Raw genomic sequence first — 13,560 nt, 5'->3', positions numbered from 1 at the left:
GTATTGTCCTATTCATAGGTGTAGCGTAGTGGCACGTGGGTGTTTGCATCATTAATCTGGGGTACCTGGCGCTTCAGCAACCGCATCCCTTCATTCTGCAGAACCACACACAGAGCGTCAGCTTCACTGACGTCTCTGGTAACAGGCAAATTTCAACCGCGTTTCCGAATAACATGGGCGTTTTCCAAAGTTCGGCACTAGGTCCCCTCTTATACACTATCTTTTCAAACGACCTCAGCTTGTTCGTGTGCGACCGTTGGTGCCGGACGACACCCAGGTCATGGTTTGCGGCAACAAGACAACCCTGTCAGATCTGACTGAGCGCATGGAGCAGGCACTCTTTTCTCTCGACCTTTGGTTCCGCGCAAATTCGACAAAACTCACCTGATTGTTCTTGGCAGTACATATAGACAAAAATTGCGGAAGGTTACACCTCTCGGCGTGAAATTCCCCGAGCGTACAACATAACCCGTATTATAAGCAAGAATATTTGCTTCTAATACGGGTTGTAACCAACGGGTACGGGTTATAATTAATACGGGTAATCAAAAATATTACTTCTAATAAAAAATATACTATATTTGCCGGTCCCGTAGCTCAGTTGGTATCAGGGGGGTACGCTCCGGCTGTTAAGCATTATGAAAAATGGTGACAGACGTTTGTGGAGGATTGTCGACGAACTCTTGTTCCGTGAGCAGTACTTACACGCTAGCGGAAAATTCACCAATCAGCGCTCGGCGGTACTCGACGCTGATTGGTCCGACGCTCGTGACGAAATTGCGGGGGACCGCAGTTATTCTCTATGGACCCGAATAGGCTTTTGGATTTCGGAGGGGTTTCTTTAAAATTATATGCTGTTTCGAGCTGTTTTCGAGTTGAAATATATTTCTTATGACTGTTACCTATATAATGGCACCATAAAATCATGATTTTGATAAATATTACCGATGAAATATCGGCCGAAAAGACATGCTGTCATGGTACGGACTGCCCTGCGGCTGATGTGGGGTCCCTAATGCCAGCGTATGGTAATAATGGGGTGACGAAGGGTTATTGGAGACTCTTAGAGCCCCATCAGCATTCAGCATAGGGTCATCAGAGGCCGGGAACGTCCATCAGGGGTCTGAGTAGGCCTGTCATAGGGGCATACATGACACATCATGGCCCATGGGTCAATGTAGATCCATGGGGCCGTTGAAGGGCCAGCATTGTTCAGCGTGGGCTCGCAATTACCTCTGATGGGCATATGCCGTGCCCCGATGGACTAACGCTGGCCCCTGATGAACCATCACCAGCCCCTGATAGGTCTACAAAGCCCACTGCTGGGTCTAAATTGGTCACTGATATGCCCAAATGGGCCACTGAGAAACCCGTACAACATCCCCTGACTGCACCTGCTGGACCAGTGCCGTCCTCTCATGGGCCCACCACAGCTCTTGAATGACCTTTTCAAGTCCCTTGAAGTGCCTTTATTGGCCTAAATGGCCCCTGATTGGCTTATGTGGTCCCTATTGGTCCTATATGGCCCCCATGAGCCCTCAACGTCCCTAGACGGCCTTACATTATATGTCACTGGGCCCTGTTGGGTCAGCACCGGCCCCTGATAGGCTTGCACTGGACCCACCGGGCCTATACCGACCCATGAAGGGCCTATGTCGAGCCCTCATGGGCCTCCGATGACCACACGCCGGCATGTGTGGCCCCATCAGCAGTGGTCCGTCTATCCCATGTACTTACGGTCTTTTTGGTCGATGTGACACCGGTAGTATATAGAAATGTTATGATTAAATGTCGTTATTACACAGTCAAAAGTCACAGAAAGAATATCCAAGCTCAAAAATGGCCTCAAACCCAACAAAAACTGGTACAAATCCCCTTCAAAAGCCGTAAGTCTATTAAACGCCATAGGGGAATAGCTGCAGTCCCCCGCAATTTCGTCACGAGCATCGGGCCAATCAGCGTTGAGTATTGCCGAACGCCGATTGGTCGATTTCCGCTAGCCTGTAAATGCTGCTTGCGGATATAGTTTTGAACAAAAGAGGGTCGCGGCTACTAATTATCGCTTGTCACCACTTTTTCGTCGGGAGCGTTCTACCTGGTTTATATAGCCTTGGTTGGTATGTAGAGCGTTGGACTCCGCGTGGTGAGAGCACGCGTTCCTGGTTATAACAGTCCGGGTTCGAAGCGCGACGGGCGCTTGACATTTATGGGCATCCTGACGGGTATGGTTGCGGTTGGTGGCAGCCCGTAGCCAGGCGAAGTCAGTGAGGGGACCGGCCGTGCGCGGCTATGTGCGCAAGTTAAATTTTGGACTCTAAATTCTGCCATAGAACTGGAATTGCGCGATCGGAGGGTAGAGGGCAGGGTCACCGCAACAAGCTTCGCTTAGCAGTGGCTCTTGTCCTTGTGAATGCTTCCTATCAAAAAGGTTCGGACTAAATTTATTTAAAAAAAAAATATGGGGATGATCTTTGATCACCACCTTTCCTGGGACGCCTATGCATGTACAAGAAATTACGCGCATTTTTTATATATAAATTTAGTCCGAACCTTTTGATAGGAAGGATTCACAAGGACAGAGCCGCCGCTAGGCGAAGCTTGCTGCGGTGACCCTGCCCTCGTCCCTCCGATCGCGCAATTCCAGTTCTATGGCAGAATTTAGAGTCCAAAGTTTAACGTGCGCACATAGCTGCGCACGGCCGGTTCCCTCACTGACTTCGCCTGGCTACGGCCTGCCACCAACCGAAACCACACCTGTAGGAGGCCCATAAATGTCAAGCGCCCGTCGAACCCGGGCTGTTATAACCGGGAACGCGTGCTCTCACCACACACCGTTCCGTGCTTCTATCCTCAGGATGCTGAAATCCTCCACGCCGCAACCCCCTCCGGGCTGGACATAGGCAACTTTATCTCATGCGGGCTGCTCCCTTGGAGCGGCACCGCTGCTCCCTATCATTCCGTAGCCTGGTGCAATGAGTACCTTGGGGCTGGTCGGCCTGTCTTTCGGGACGGGCTCAGCCCCGGTGACTCACTAGGGTGTCTGCCCAGACCAATGTCTCCCCCTAATTCCTATCATCTTTCCGGCTCTGAAATGGTCTCGTCAGACCGAAAGGGTCTAACCCAACAAAACTAACAAACAAACTCTCACCACGCGGAGTCCAATGCTCTACCAACTGAGCTACGTGACCGTCAAATGCTTCGGGATCCTCATTGGCCTGTCGCACATAGTCATTACCTTCCGGCCGAGATCTTGCCCGCCATCGCAACCGCCCTGGTGCTCTCAAGCGTCCGCTTTTGCCTCCCTATGTACGGCAGCGGCATCGGGAAGAATGCTGCTAAGATTTAAAAGGTGATCATTGATCAACTTTGCCGCGCGTGTCGTCTCAGATAGAAGGAAGTTCAGCCATTCTGCAGACGTTCGGAGGGCGCTGGGATGGCTGGATGCAGAGGATCTAATCAAATATTATACGCCCGCATTACTCCACAAAATTATCAAATACCATACACCAGTGTCACTTTCATCCTTTATCCAAACAAACCGTGAGACACGAGTTGGGAGCACTCGCCAGGGTGACGACCTGTGATTGCCACCTGTCAGGACGGAGACTGGGAGGCGCCGATTTCTGTACTGTGGCCCGATGCTATAATACAACCAACTGCCAGCTGAAATGCGTACGATGTCAATCGGTCATTTTTATTATGCTATCAGGCAAGTGATAAATACGCAGTAGTACACCTTTTTGCGTTAGCTTTTGACCATTGGACAAAACATTTGTACACATTCGCCATATAGGTGGCGCTACAAATGGGCGGTTGGTCACAAAGAATCACCATTGAGCAAAACTATTCGGCGGTCCTCCTCTACAATTCGGCGTTGAGTGAATGGCTCAACATTGTGGAAAACAAATCGTCAATTGTCGAAAATATTCGTCATATGCCAAGCTGGCTCACTCAATGCCGAAGTGTGGGGAAGTGTCAAACTGTTTTGCACATCGCTCATTTCAGTGTTCAATCTGTTTTGCTGAATGGCTAAAATGAGACACACAATGCCGGAATAGTTGTGCTCAATGTCGATTGTCGAAATGGCTCCCCAAACAGTTATGGCGAATGGTTGAATTCAAATGCAAAAAGGTGTAATGCACTGCCATGGTCACTTTTATCATATTCTTGTTTATTTTTATCGTTTTTATCAAGGTTAGTTCGTACCGCGTCTGTAACGTGTGAAGCAGTCCCATCATTGTATCATTTGTTTTCCATTGACTCTAGGCAAGAAAAAACCAACTTCTGCGTGGAGTTGCCCGAATAAACGGCATTGGTATTGGTAAAGCGAAGACGTTCTAAACTGCAGATAATAGATATAGGTACTGTTTTTGACAAACGACCACAATTTCACTTTTGAGGAGGCCCCAGAGGCGAAGAGGAGGCCCTCTTATGAAGAGGCCCCCTACTTCGGCTTGCCACCCCTAGCAAAATTTCGTGGCGCCGCCCCTGCCTGGCCTGGTAAGCACATCACCCGTCGTAAGCTAGTTCTCCTTACTTTTAGAGGCGGAACTTTGCCATTATATGTCAGCAAGCATTTATAATGCATCGTAAAAGGTCTCACATACGTTTAAAGGGACCCTCCCACCTTAACATTAGATTTGAGTTGAGATAGCCAAAATGGGGTCCCTGGCTCACAATTACCGGTTTCGGCACTCACAACATCGAGAAATGCCTTAAATCGGAAATATTGAATTTTTAAAATTGCAGCATTTTGATTCAGAGGGGCTAATGCTTAGGAATACCCCTCTGAATGTGTGACGTCAGCGCAATTATCTAACGATTTTTAAATGTTTGACTAAAACGTTTTGTAGCATGCGGTGGTATATGCTATTTGCGCGCAACATCTGCCGCAAACGCCGCACTTCTAAAATAAAGTCGCTAGAAACAGCGGAGATCCCAAAAAAGTAAACAAAAGTAAAAGACTAATATCTTGAAAACTGGTGAATATATTTCGGTGAAATTTGGTAGATATTCGTTTTCGCTCTTTCTGAACCGAGCGACATCACTTTCATGCCAATTCATAAACTTTTTTGAAGGTGGGAGGGTCCCTTTAAGTGTCAATTTTGAAACCAGGGAACCATTTTCAACGGATCCGAGCAGCGCTGGGGTTTAATTCGCGCTAAACTGGTGTTTGGCCACACTGTGCACCGGTCCGGCGCGGGTCAAAAAGTTAGGTACTAGTGTATCCAGTATGAATCGGCGGCGCGAAGCGCCGATAAAATTTTCAAAGCGAAACTACTGTTTAAAACTGATGTCAAATTTTCAAACTCAATTTTTAGCAATTCTAGACCTGCCGCCAGTAGCGGCGGAACACCTTCAATTAAGTCAAACGGTCTTAGAAATTTCGAACACCGTTTGAATTTTGAGGATACGTTTAGTAGTTTCGGAGATACCGAGGGGGGGGGGGGGGCAAAAAATAGCCCCCCCCTACCAGGTCGCGATATAAACGAGACCCCACCAGGGCACGATTCAAGGTCAAGATTTGATATCGCGCGGCGTGAGCTAATACTTGTCGTTTATTGAATTCCATAACTACTGCGACGATTTAACCCTCGCCGGACCTATTGGTTTTCTACATACGCGCCGGCCGAGGGGGGGGGGGGGGCGGCCGGGCGGGTACGACCCCCTCGCCGTTTCGCCCCTGGTGGAGCTAGCGCGTCGCGGAAAAAACGAGCGTGTGCGCCGTTACGAGACGCAGAGATTGGTACCCGATTTTAAGGTCCTAGGTCAACCGGTGACCTCTGAGGTCAGGTCAAGTGCCCCAGGGTACGGTTCAGTTTTTGGTGAATAACTTCGCAAAAAACGGCCGCAGAGCCGCTATTTTGGCAGCATCGTGTTCGCCTCGCTCAGGCGCGTCGAATGGTATACTTTTTGTCCGGGTCAGGTCAACTTGGGGTGTTGACCTCAGGTCAAGGTCAGGTCAGCACCCCCAGGTCACGAAGTTGGTCGAAAGGGGTCATGTCGCATATCATTCGATTCGGCAGGTCTTCCTGAGTCCATTGGTGGCTTTCTCGACTCGCTAGCTCAATTTGATCAAGAGTTATTGACGAAAAACTAATATGACCTTGATGACGTCATAAATGACGTCACGCAAGGTCAACATTGCAAAAGTGACGCATCTAACCTTGCAAGGAGTGCATCAAACCACGATTCTGTGTGCTTGAGATAGTTGGAGATCGTTCCCGGCGCCAGAATAGCAGTTTTCATTTTTCCCCATTGACTTATAATGGTGAGGTCACGAAAATGACCTGACCTCATATGACCTTTAGGAAAAATCCGAGATATACAAGTTGTGGGACTCATAATGGATACTAGATCCTGCAAGTTTCATTTCCCTGTGACATCTCCTCTGGCAGTGAGGGCGTTGCAAAGTTGCGACATCTGAAGACCGTGCAGAGGTTCACTTATGACGTCATAGGTCAGTGACCTGACCTGACCCAAAAATGCGGTTGGTGTCAAAAGATGCGGCTTGGATCAAAGGTCAGGTATGCCAAGTTTCAGCTCTCTATCGCCAGCGTGTTCGGGAGCTATCGCGAAAAAACCCTATGGGGGGGGGCGGCACCCGCCCCCCCCCCTCGGCCGGCGAGGGTTAAAATATTTGCCCCTCCCGTCGTTTGGATTATCGTTCAGGTTTCCCTTCGCCCAGATGCTATTCTCCGCGACATAGCTATTGCACGTCCCCGCAGATGGGAAGATTGTGCTCTCGTCCCTAGCTGTAGCGGCTGAGCCGCTGAATAAATCCCCGTAGCTGAGCGCAGTCAATTGCCTGGTACCTTCAACGCCGACTTCTAAAGAGTAGGTATCTTTACCCCAGTGCCGCACGCTGATGTCCGTATTTCAATTTAACTCATTCCTAGTTTCAAACAGTGACGGCGTAACACCTTCCAATAACAATGATAAAGGGGGGATGGAGCACTGCCGACTTTTGGCTTAATTCTTTCTATGCAACGTCCAAAGCGCTGACGTTAAAATGCCAAAATCAAAGCGAGAAACGGTGCGCCCCCCCCCCCCCCCATTCCACCACCTATGGTTCTCAACCATGTAATCAAGTACCTATAGATTAGAAAACATTGAACACTTCAGATATGGGTCACCCCAGCGCCCCTTCAAACAAGACTTGGACAAATTTTAACAAGTTTTATTCATTGTTAGGAATGCTTGATGACAGTCTCCACATGAAAGCTGTGTGTTAGATGCAGATGGACCAGGATGACAAGACATGTAGGATGAACATACAACTGGAACAATGACAATGTACAAAATAAATACTCATCATGGATGGTACTTAGCTCGGTTCACCCAGATTGCACAGCTCTAATTGGGTGCTTACACATCTAGCTTCCTGGTGCTTCCAATGGCCTTCCAGAATAAATCGCACACATGTTCCCTATGATACAAAAAACTTAGGCAGCCGCCTCTGCCACCTTCTCACTTTCTTCTGTTGCCACCTCATCAAGCTTGGGCTTTTTGACTGGGCTGTCTTCCTTCTTAGTGTCCCCATCTCCACCAGTTGACTTCCTTTTCTCTGCAGAATAAAACAAAGCATTTAGAACTCATGCAAATTGCAAACTACTGCAGCCTAGCTACTAAACAATGCTGGAAAGATCAAATGCTGTTACATTTCCTTTAGTCAAGAAAATATCACACAAGCAATGTGAAATCCAGCCCACCTTGCACCTTCACGAAACCACTTCTCAAATAATTGTACCCTTAGCATAGACACGAAAACTCGGCACCAAATTGCACAATGGCAAGCAAACTCCTGAGATTGCAATTCCTAGTCCACCTAGCGAAAACAGGAAGCGCAATGGCACAAGACATTTTACCTACCTCCCTGCTCCTCGGTCTTTCCATTGGACTCGGTGACAGCATCACCGTTCTCCACTTTCTCAGCTTCCTCGGTCTTCTCCTCCTCTCCCTCCTTGGTCTCCTCCTTCTTCTCTTCCACTTCTGCCTCCTTGGGAGTCTCCTCGGGCTTGGTCTCTTCCGCGACCTTGGTGGTCTCCTCGACGGTCCTGGAGGCGAAGAAACAGTGTGATAATCTCGTCGAGTCTGACACTATCCACTCAAAACACTCATTCATATCCGCTACAAGGCATACGGTTTTCGATTTTTGTACTCACTTAGCCTCAGTGGTATCAGCCATTTTGTTAGTTTCTTTGAGAGCAAAGACCACGCAACCACACGCGCGAACACCTGAGAGTCGACTGCGAATTTCCCGCTCGTCGTCAGTGAATCACGTGACAATTCGACTGTTCGCGCATGCGCATACTATCGACTGAGTCATCTAGCAATTACGAAACAACAGTCATAGCTACTATAAGTGCGATTGCTCTTTATTCAGGTCAAATCTGTTGAATAATGTCTGTTGATAGAAAGTAATATGGAGAAAAATGACAAACAGATAGAGATGGGAATCTTTTAAAAAAAACTTTGACTGCTCACATTCTGGTTTTTGTTTGATGCTGTAAATGTCAGGCTGTTACATTTCGAAAAAACTGCTTTTGTTTGACTTTTACATTTAAATTACACGAGTCTAAAAAGGATAGCCTATAAAAATTATTATAACTTTAAACATAAATGAAAAATGATCGGATATTCAAGATTTGTTATTTGATTTTCTATCGATATTCACCGACCCCGCTGCTGAAATAAACGGATTCAAATAATTGAGGTTTTTGTGTACATCTAAGTGTGTTTTTTACTATTGTTGTTTAATTTCCTTTCATAAAATCCTTGAGCAATGCTTTTCAGAATGTGCTTTTGTGACTGGTCAGTTTCCTCAGCTTCCATTATTTGATATTAGAGCTGCAGCTTTTATGTCCAATGCATTTGGTGCTGGTGTAGCCCAAGGCCATATATAGTGTGTACTAGCCTGTTACCTTGCCTGTTATTATGGATGAGATAACTAATTCTCTTTATACCGTGAGATAACTGATAATAGTAATTTTATGACTTATCTATGCTATAACCATAGCCTATAGCCTACATCACTTGTCTACTGTTAGCATTCTCCGAGCCTAGCCTGAATATTGACGGCCTAGCTGCTTAACTGGGCTTAACCTTTCATTTTATTCAATCAAACGATAGGTGTGGTAGATACATACATACACTGAAGTCTGAAGAGATGGAAAGAGCAGCGACCGCATTTTTTTGCGACCGATGCTCCTTGTCCCGAGTGTATAGGTACTGATATCCAGGAGGATAAAAAGAGCACGGTCTAGCGAAAAATAATGAAAATTTCTGGGTCAGGTATGGTTAGATTAGCAAGATCAGACTGCATTTTATTAGTTTCAGGACTCTGGACTGACTATGCTCTTCCCATTCTCCATTTCAATAAGTACCTATAGGCCTGCAAAGTGCAAATGGTACCTAATGGGCGCGCAGACCAAGAAGAAATCAACTCTTAGATGTTTGTAGGTAATATCTGGGTTTGTGCTCTGTGGTGTCTCCTAGACATCGATGACCACCAATGCTGAGGTTCTTAGACCTTTCGGTAGCCTTGGTGCATCGCTAAAATATGCAGCGACATCTATAATATGAAGCAATAGACGCCACCTCTAGCCGATTGCCGTGTATGAGTGTTTGGGTCTACAGTTACACTTGCAGGCTGCAGTGCATTGGATCAACTCACAACTTTTTTTAGGGGGATGGGGGAGGTATGGGAACTACAATTCTTTTATCACCTATTGGTTCACTGGTTGGCACAGTTCGTTCCTAAAAAATTGCAACAGCGTTCTGAAGTTGAGGAATGAACCCATAGGCGATCTTACCTTTTAAGATTGTAATGAGAAACGAAACTTCGGTTTGTGAATTAGGTAGTAGGTACCCATGTAAAAATTGCAATGTACATTAATGGTTCGTTTCTCATCTATGCCTAAGTCCTTTTTTTCTTGGCTGCATCGTGTACCATGCACTGGCTTATCCAGACTTGCGTTTTCGGGGGGGGGGGCGGAGGGGGGGGGGGGGGGGGGTACTCATGCAGGGACCAAACCTGTAGGGTACCCCCGAATCTTGTTTTCTCATCGGATTTAGGCCATTTATTTTTCGTCACAGCCCTGACACAATGAATATTTTCTCTTAACTAGAAATAAAAATAGATATGGTGATCCATACCTTTATATTACTTTGCAAACACTTCACATTGCTTTTGTCGACCAGTTAACCCGCTCCGGGTCGGTGCTTGGCGCAACTTTTGCGGGCCGGGAGGTGGTAACACAGCCCCTGTCTAACTCGGCTCCTGGGCCACACACTGATTGAATTATATTTCATTATCGTTTGGGGGACAAATGGGCCACTTTATGCCTGGGGGGGGGGGGGGGCATTGCCTCAAATGCCCCCTTTCCCCTGGACTAACCGCCAGTGTAAGAAACCATTGGAGCTGCAGTTGGGAACCTCAGACGTCAGGGTACGCACTACGCCCTCAGATGTATAGGACTCGCGCGTGGAGACCTCTTATGCTATAGTGAACTGAATTACAGGGCCTCGGCTAAGGAATTTTGACTGGTGGGCCACTTGGGCAGCGACATGGACTGACCTTCGTAGCCATAGCCCTCCCCCCCCAATTTTCGATTTCTCCCCAGATTTCGGCCACTTTATCCTGCAAAAAAACGTCAGGATGGCATTCAAAAAATGTAAAAAAAAAAACGGGGCTCGACCCCCCCCCCCACCCGACTCTTCAGAGAGAGGAGAGAGTAGGGACCCACAACCCTCTCAGTGGTGATACTCCAGCGGGGTGCACATAAAATCGCACAAGTATACACAAAATATTGACGCAGATTATAAAACTTTGGAGGATATAACTTACGGCCGATCGGATGTTAAAATCATCGAGCCCTGAGTGGATCGCACGCCGACTAGTCGAAGAGTCGAAGAGTCGGAGAATCGAAAGCGGTCGGACGGGATCGGGCGTTGTCGAGTGGATCGGGAGGAATTGTGGAGGAATTGTGAACAGCACGAATGCAACTTTATACCTATATAAAGTGGGTTGTGGCAGGAACCCCCGGGGGGTTGTAGCAGCAACCCCAACATCTCTGAAAATGATCATTAGGCCTATTGGTGTCGCATGGAAAATAATTTACTCAATTAGCCCAAGCGCACTGCGCAACCCTAATATTTTCTATAAAAAAGTTATGTACACTTCTGGTGAACAGTGTCCCAAGCTTCAGATTTCCCTTGGGTGTCTGAGTGGAAAATTCTAGCAACCCAAAATGTGAGAGTGGAAAATTATCCATTCTTATTCTTGAGTATCATCTTCAGCCCAAATGAGAAATTTTTGGAACGCTGACTGTGAACGGTTCGAAATTCATCCGACTGGTCAGATGTGTGACTGCAAGCATCATACCGGTCGTGAAGACGTATATTATCGCTTGCAGACTTCAATCGGCTGGAAGTCGCCGACACTACCTCTAGTTTGACTCTGGCTTGTATCGTGTCTATCGGCGAGCCGTCTGAGATCGCTCGCAGGCTTATCCCCGACCGTCTGAACTGGTCTGTTCTTTATTCATAGTTTTTCTTGTAACCGACTGGTCTGCGGCAGATGCTTATGTGACTGCAACCACTCGTTGGTCCAATCCGCCATCCGGTGAAGTGTGACTGAGGCTTATTCTACGCTACGGCTGTCTCAAGAAACCGGGAATGGTGATGGTATTAGGCGGGCAACGACGATCATTCTTTTTTAAGTTGCGGGTACTATAGTCCACTTTTTACCCCAAGGATATTGCAAACAATAGGTTGAAGTTTTTTCACAAGAATATGTTTCACCGATGTGTATTTTACAGCCTGAAACTGTACGATAAGATCTGCTAATTCAATTTGAAATGTGAAAAATGTGAAAACTTAGATGTTTCGGAAAATTACTGGTGGGCCAAATCTTTGAGGCTGGTGGGCCATTTCGGGTCACTGGTGGGCCATTTGGCCCACCAGTTAACATGTTAGCCGAGGCCCTGAACTGAAAGGACCCAAAGGAGTCCGTCTAGGGCTCCTTAGAGATAGGCAATAGGCCCTCAGGTCTGAGAGCCCCCAATGAGGGATAAGTGAGGGAGTGTGGAGTGCCTGCATATTGCATGAGCCACAACGCCTTTAGAAATCAACATATTATGTTTATTCAGATTGTGTCATGTGTGTGCCTATTTTGCTGAGATCGTATCACAATCAGCACAATGTACAATTCAAATAGTATCCACTTAAGTTCCCTCCTATCCACTAATGTCCTTACTCTCCAAGCTTACCTATTCCCCGCACCCCCTTGCTGCTGATTCTTCCTTGCATCCCGTCAGGTCAGCGATTCTATCTCACGTGACGTCCTCCCCCCTAAGATCTCGAGAACACGCAACCTAGCAACAAGCGGCAAACGGTGTTGGATAGACCTATCAGGGAACTACCTTGTGACCCAATTTTATTGACCTAGGTCAAACCGATAACGTCACAGGTCAGGTCAAAGGTCGAATGGCTGAATGGGCGGATTTGAGGAATCAGAGCCCGCACTAAGCATAGCTTGTTGTGCTGACCCTGACCCCACCACCCGATCGTGCAATTCCAGTTGTATGGCAGAATTTTGTCCGAACGTTTAACGTACCCTCACGACTGGACACGGTCCCCTCCGCTCTTTCACGTTACCTGGCTTCTGTGCGGCCCCTGCCACAGACACGCACGCCATTACACGTAGGAGCTAGATGTGGCCGCCCGCACGCTTGAACCGGGCTCTCTCTTCCGGCTAAGCGTCGAATTTCGGCGCTTTTATCCACTCGGCCACGGAGAGGACTGTTTACTGGCATTTCAAGAAATGCGCTGTAAAATCGAGTAAAATGCATTTCATTGAAAATTATCGATGGGGAAATGTTATTCAAACACATATTTTGCTATTTGAGGTCACTGATACCAGGTCAGGTCACAGAGGTCAGGTCACTGAGGGTCACAATAAGAAAATATCATGTGATGCATGTATCATGGTCCATTTTGTATGTCAAATACGATTATGTGGGTCAGGCAGCATTTGGGGTCAGTTTAGATTATGTTCTGGTGAAGGTCAGGTCAAAGTCAGGTCAAGGTAAGGTCAAATTAGGTCAAATTTCAAAGTTGATATTTTTGCATAAAATGGGTATTGATTCGATGCAGCTCGTCACGGGGAGTTCAATGGTGGTCTTTGTTTTGCCCTACGTGGTCTAGAATTGCTAGAAATTGAGTTCAAAAAGTTGACGTCATCATTTTTGAACGGTTTTTTTCGCTATAACTTGACCAAAAAACGAGATATCGATCTGAAATTGGGTATGTATAATGTATATAGAAGAGCGCAGAGACTATCATGCATTCCGTTTTTACGAAATTCGTTTTTTTATTTTTTGAGTTTTTCTAAAAAATCTCCTTTTTTTAATTTTTGGGGGTCAAAACCCAAAATTTTGAAAATCCGAGATAACAGTTTTATAGCGCAGCTTTTTGTCTACTAGACCATATAAATAACTTTGAAATAACTTGGTAACTGTACATTTGGTGAGCGTTTCAAGATTGCATGTTTTTTGC

The 13,560-nt window shown here is 46.8% G+C and overlaps 1 protein-coding gene across 1 annotated transcript; it reads right to left on the bottom strand.

The window, feature by feature from the left end:
- Window positions 1–7,164: 7,164 nt before the first annotated feature.
- LOC122367099 (heavy metal-associated isoprenylated plant protein 7-like) lies at window positions 7,165–8,454 on the bottom strand. The gene is made up of 3 exons (XM_043339906.1): window positions 8,166–8,454; window positions 7,873–8,057; window positions 7,165–7,567 (listed from the first exon to the last, which is right to left on the bottom strand). Exons 1-3 carry the CDS (start codon window positions 8,186–8,188, stop codon window positions 7,446–7,448), a joined length of 330 nt encoding a protein of 109 aa, XP_043195841.1. The 5' UTR covers window positions 8,189–8,454; the 3' UTR covers window positions 7,165–7,445.
- Between the last annotated feature and the right edge of the window lie 5,106 nt (window positions 8,455–13,560).

The sequence above is a fragment of the Amphibalanus amphitrite genome, unplaced genomic scaffold (assembly GCF_019059575.1).
Source record: "Amphibalanus amphitrite isolate SeventyFive unplaced genomic scaffold, NRLGWU_Aamphi_draft 000850F_arrow, whole genome shotgun sequence".
Taxonomy (NCBI): Eukaryota; Metazoa; Arthropoda; class Thecostraca; order Balanomorpha; family Balanidae; genus Amphibalanus; species Amphibalanus amphitrite.
This window is presented reverse-complemented; position numbering and strand designations above follow the sequence as displayed.

Bases quoted from the DNA above. Each gene is read 5' to 3' on its own strand.
- LOC122367099 (XM_043339906.1), bottom strand. From the start codon at position 8,188: ATGGCTGATACCACTGAGGCTAA. The intron at 8,058-8,165 runs GTGAGTACAAAA...CTTCGCCTCCAG, and splicing joins GCTGATACCACTGAGGCTAA to GACCGTCGAGGAGACCACCA. The intron at 7,568-7,872 runs GTAGGTAAAATG...TTTATTCTGCAG, and splicing joins AAAGACCGAGGAGCAGGGAG to AGAAAAGGAAGTCAACTGGT.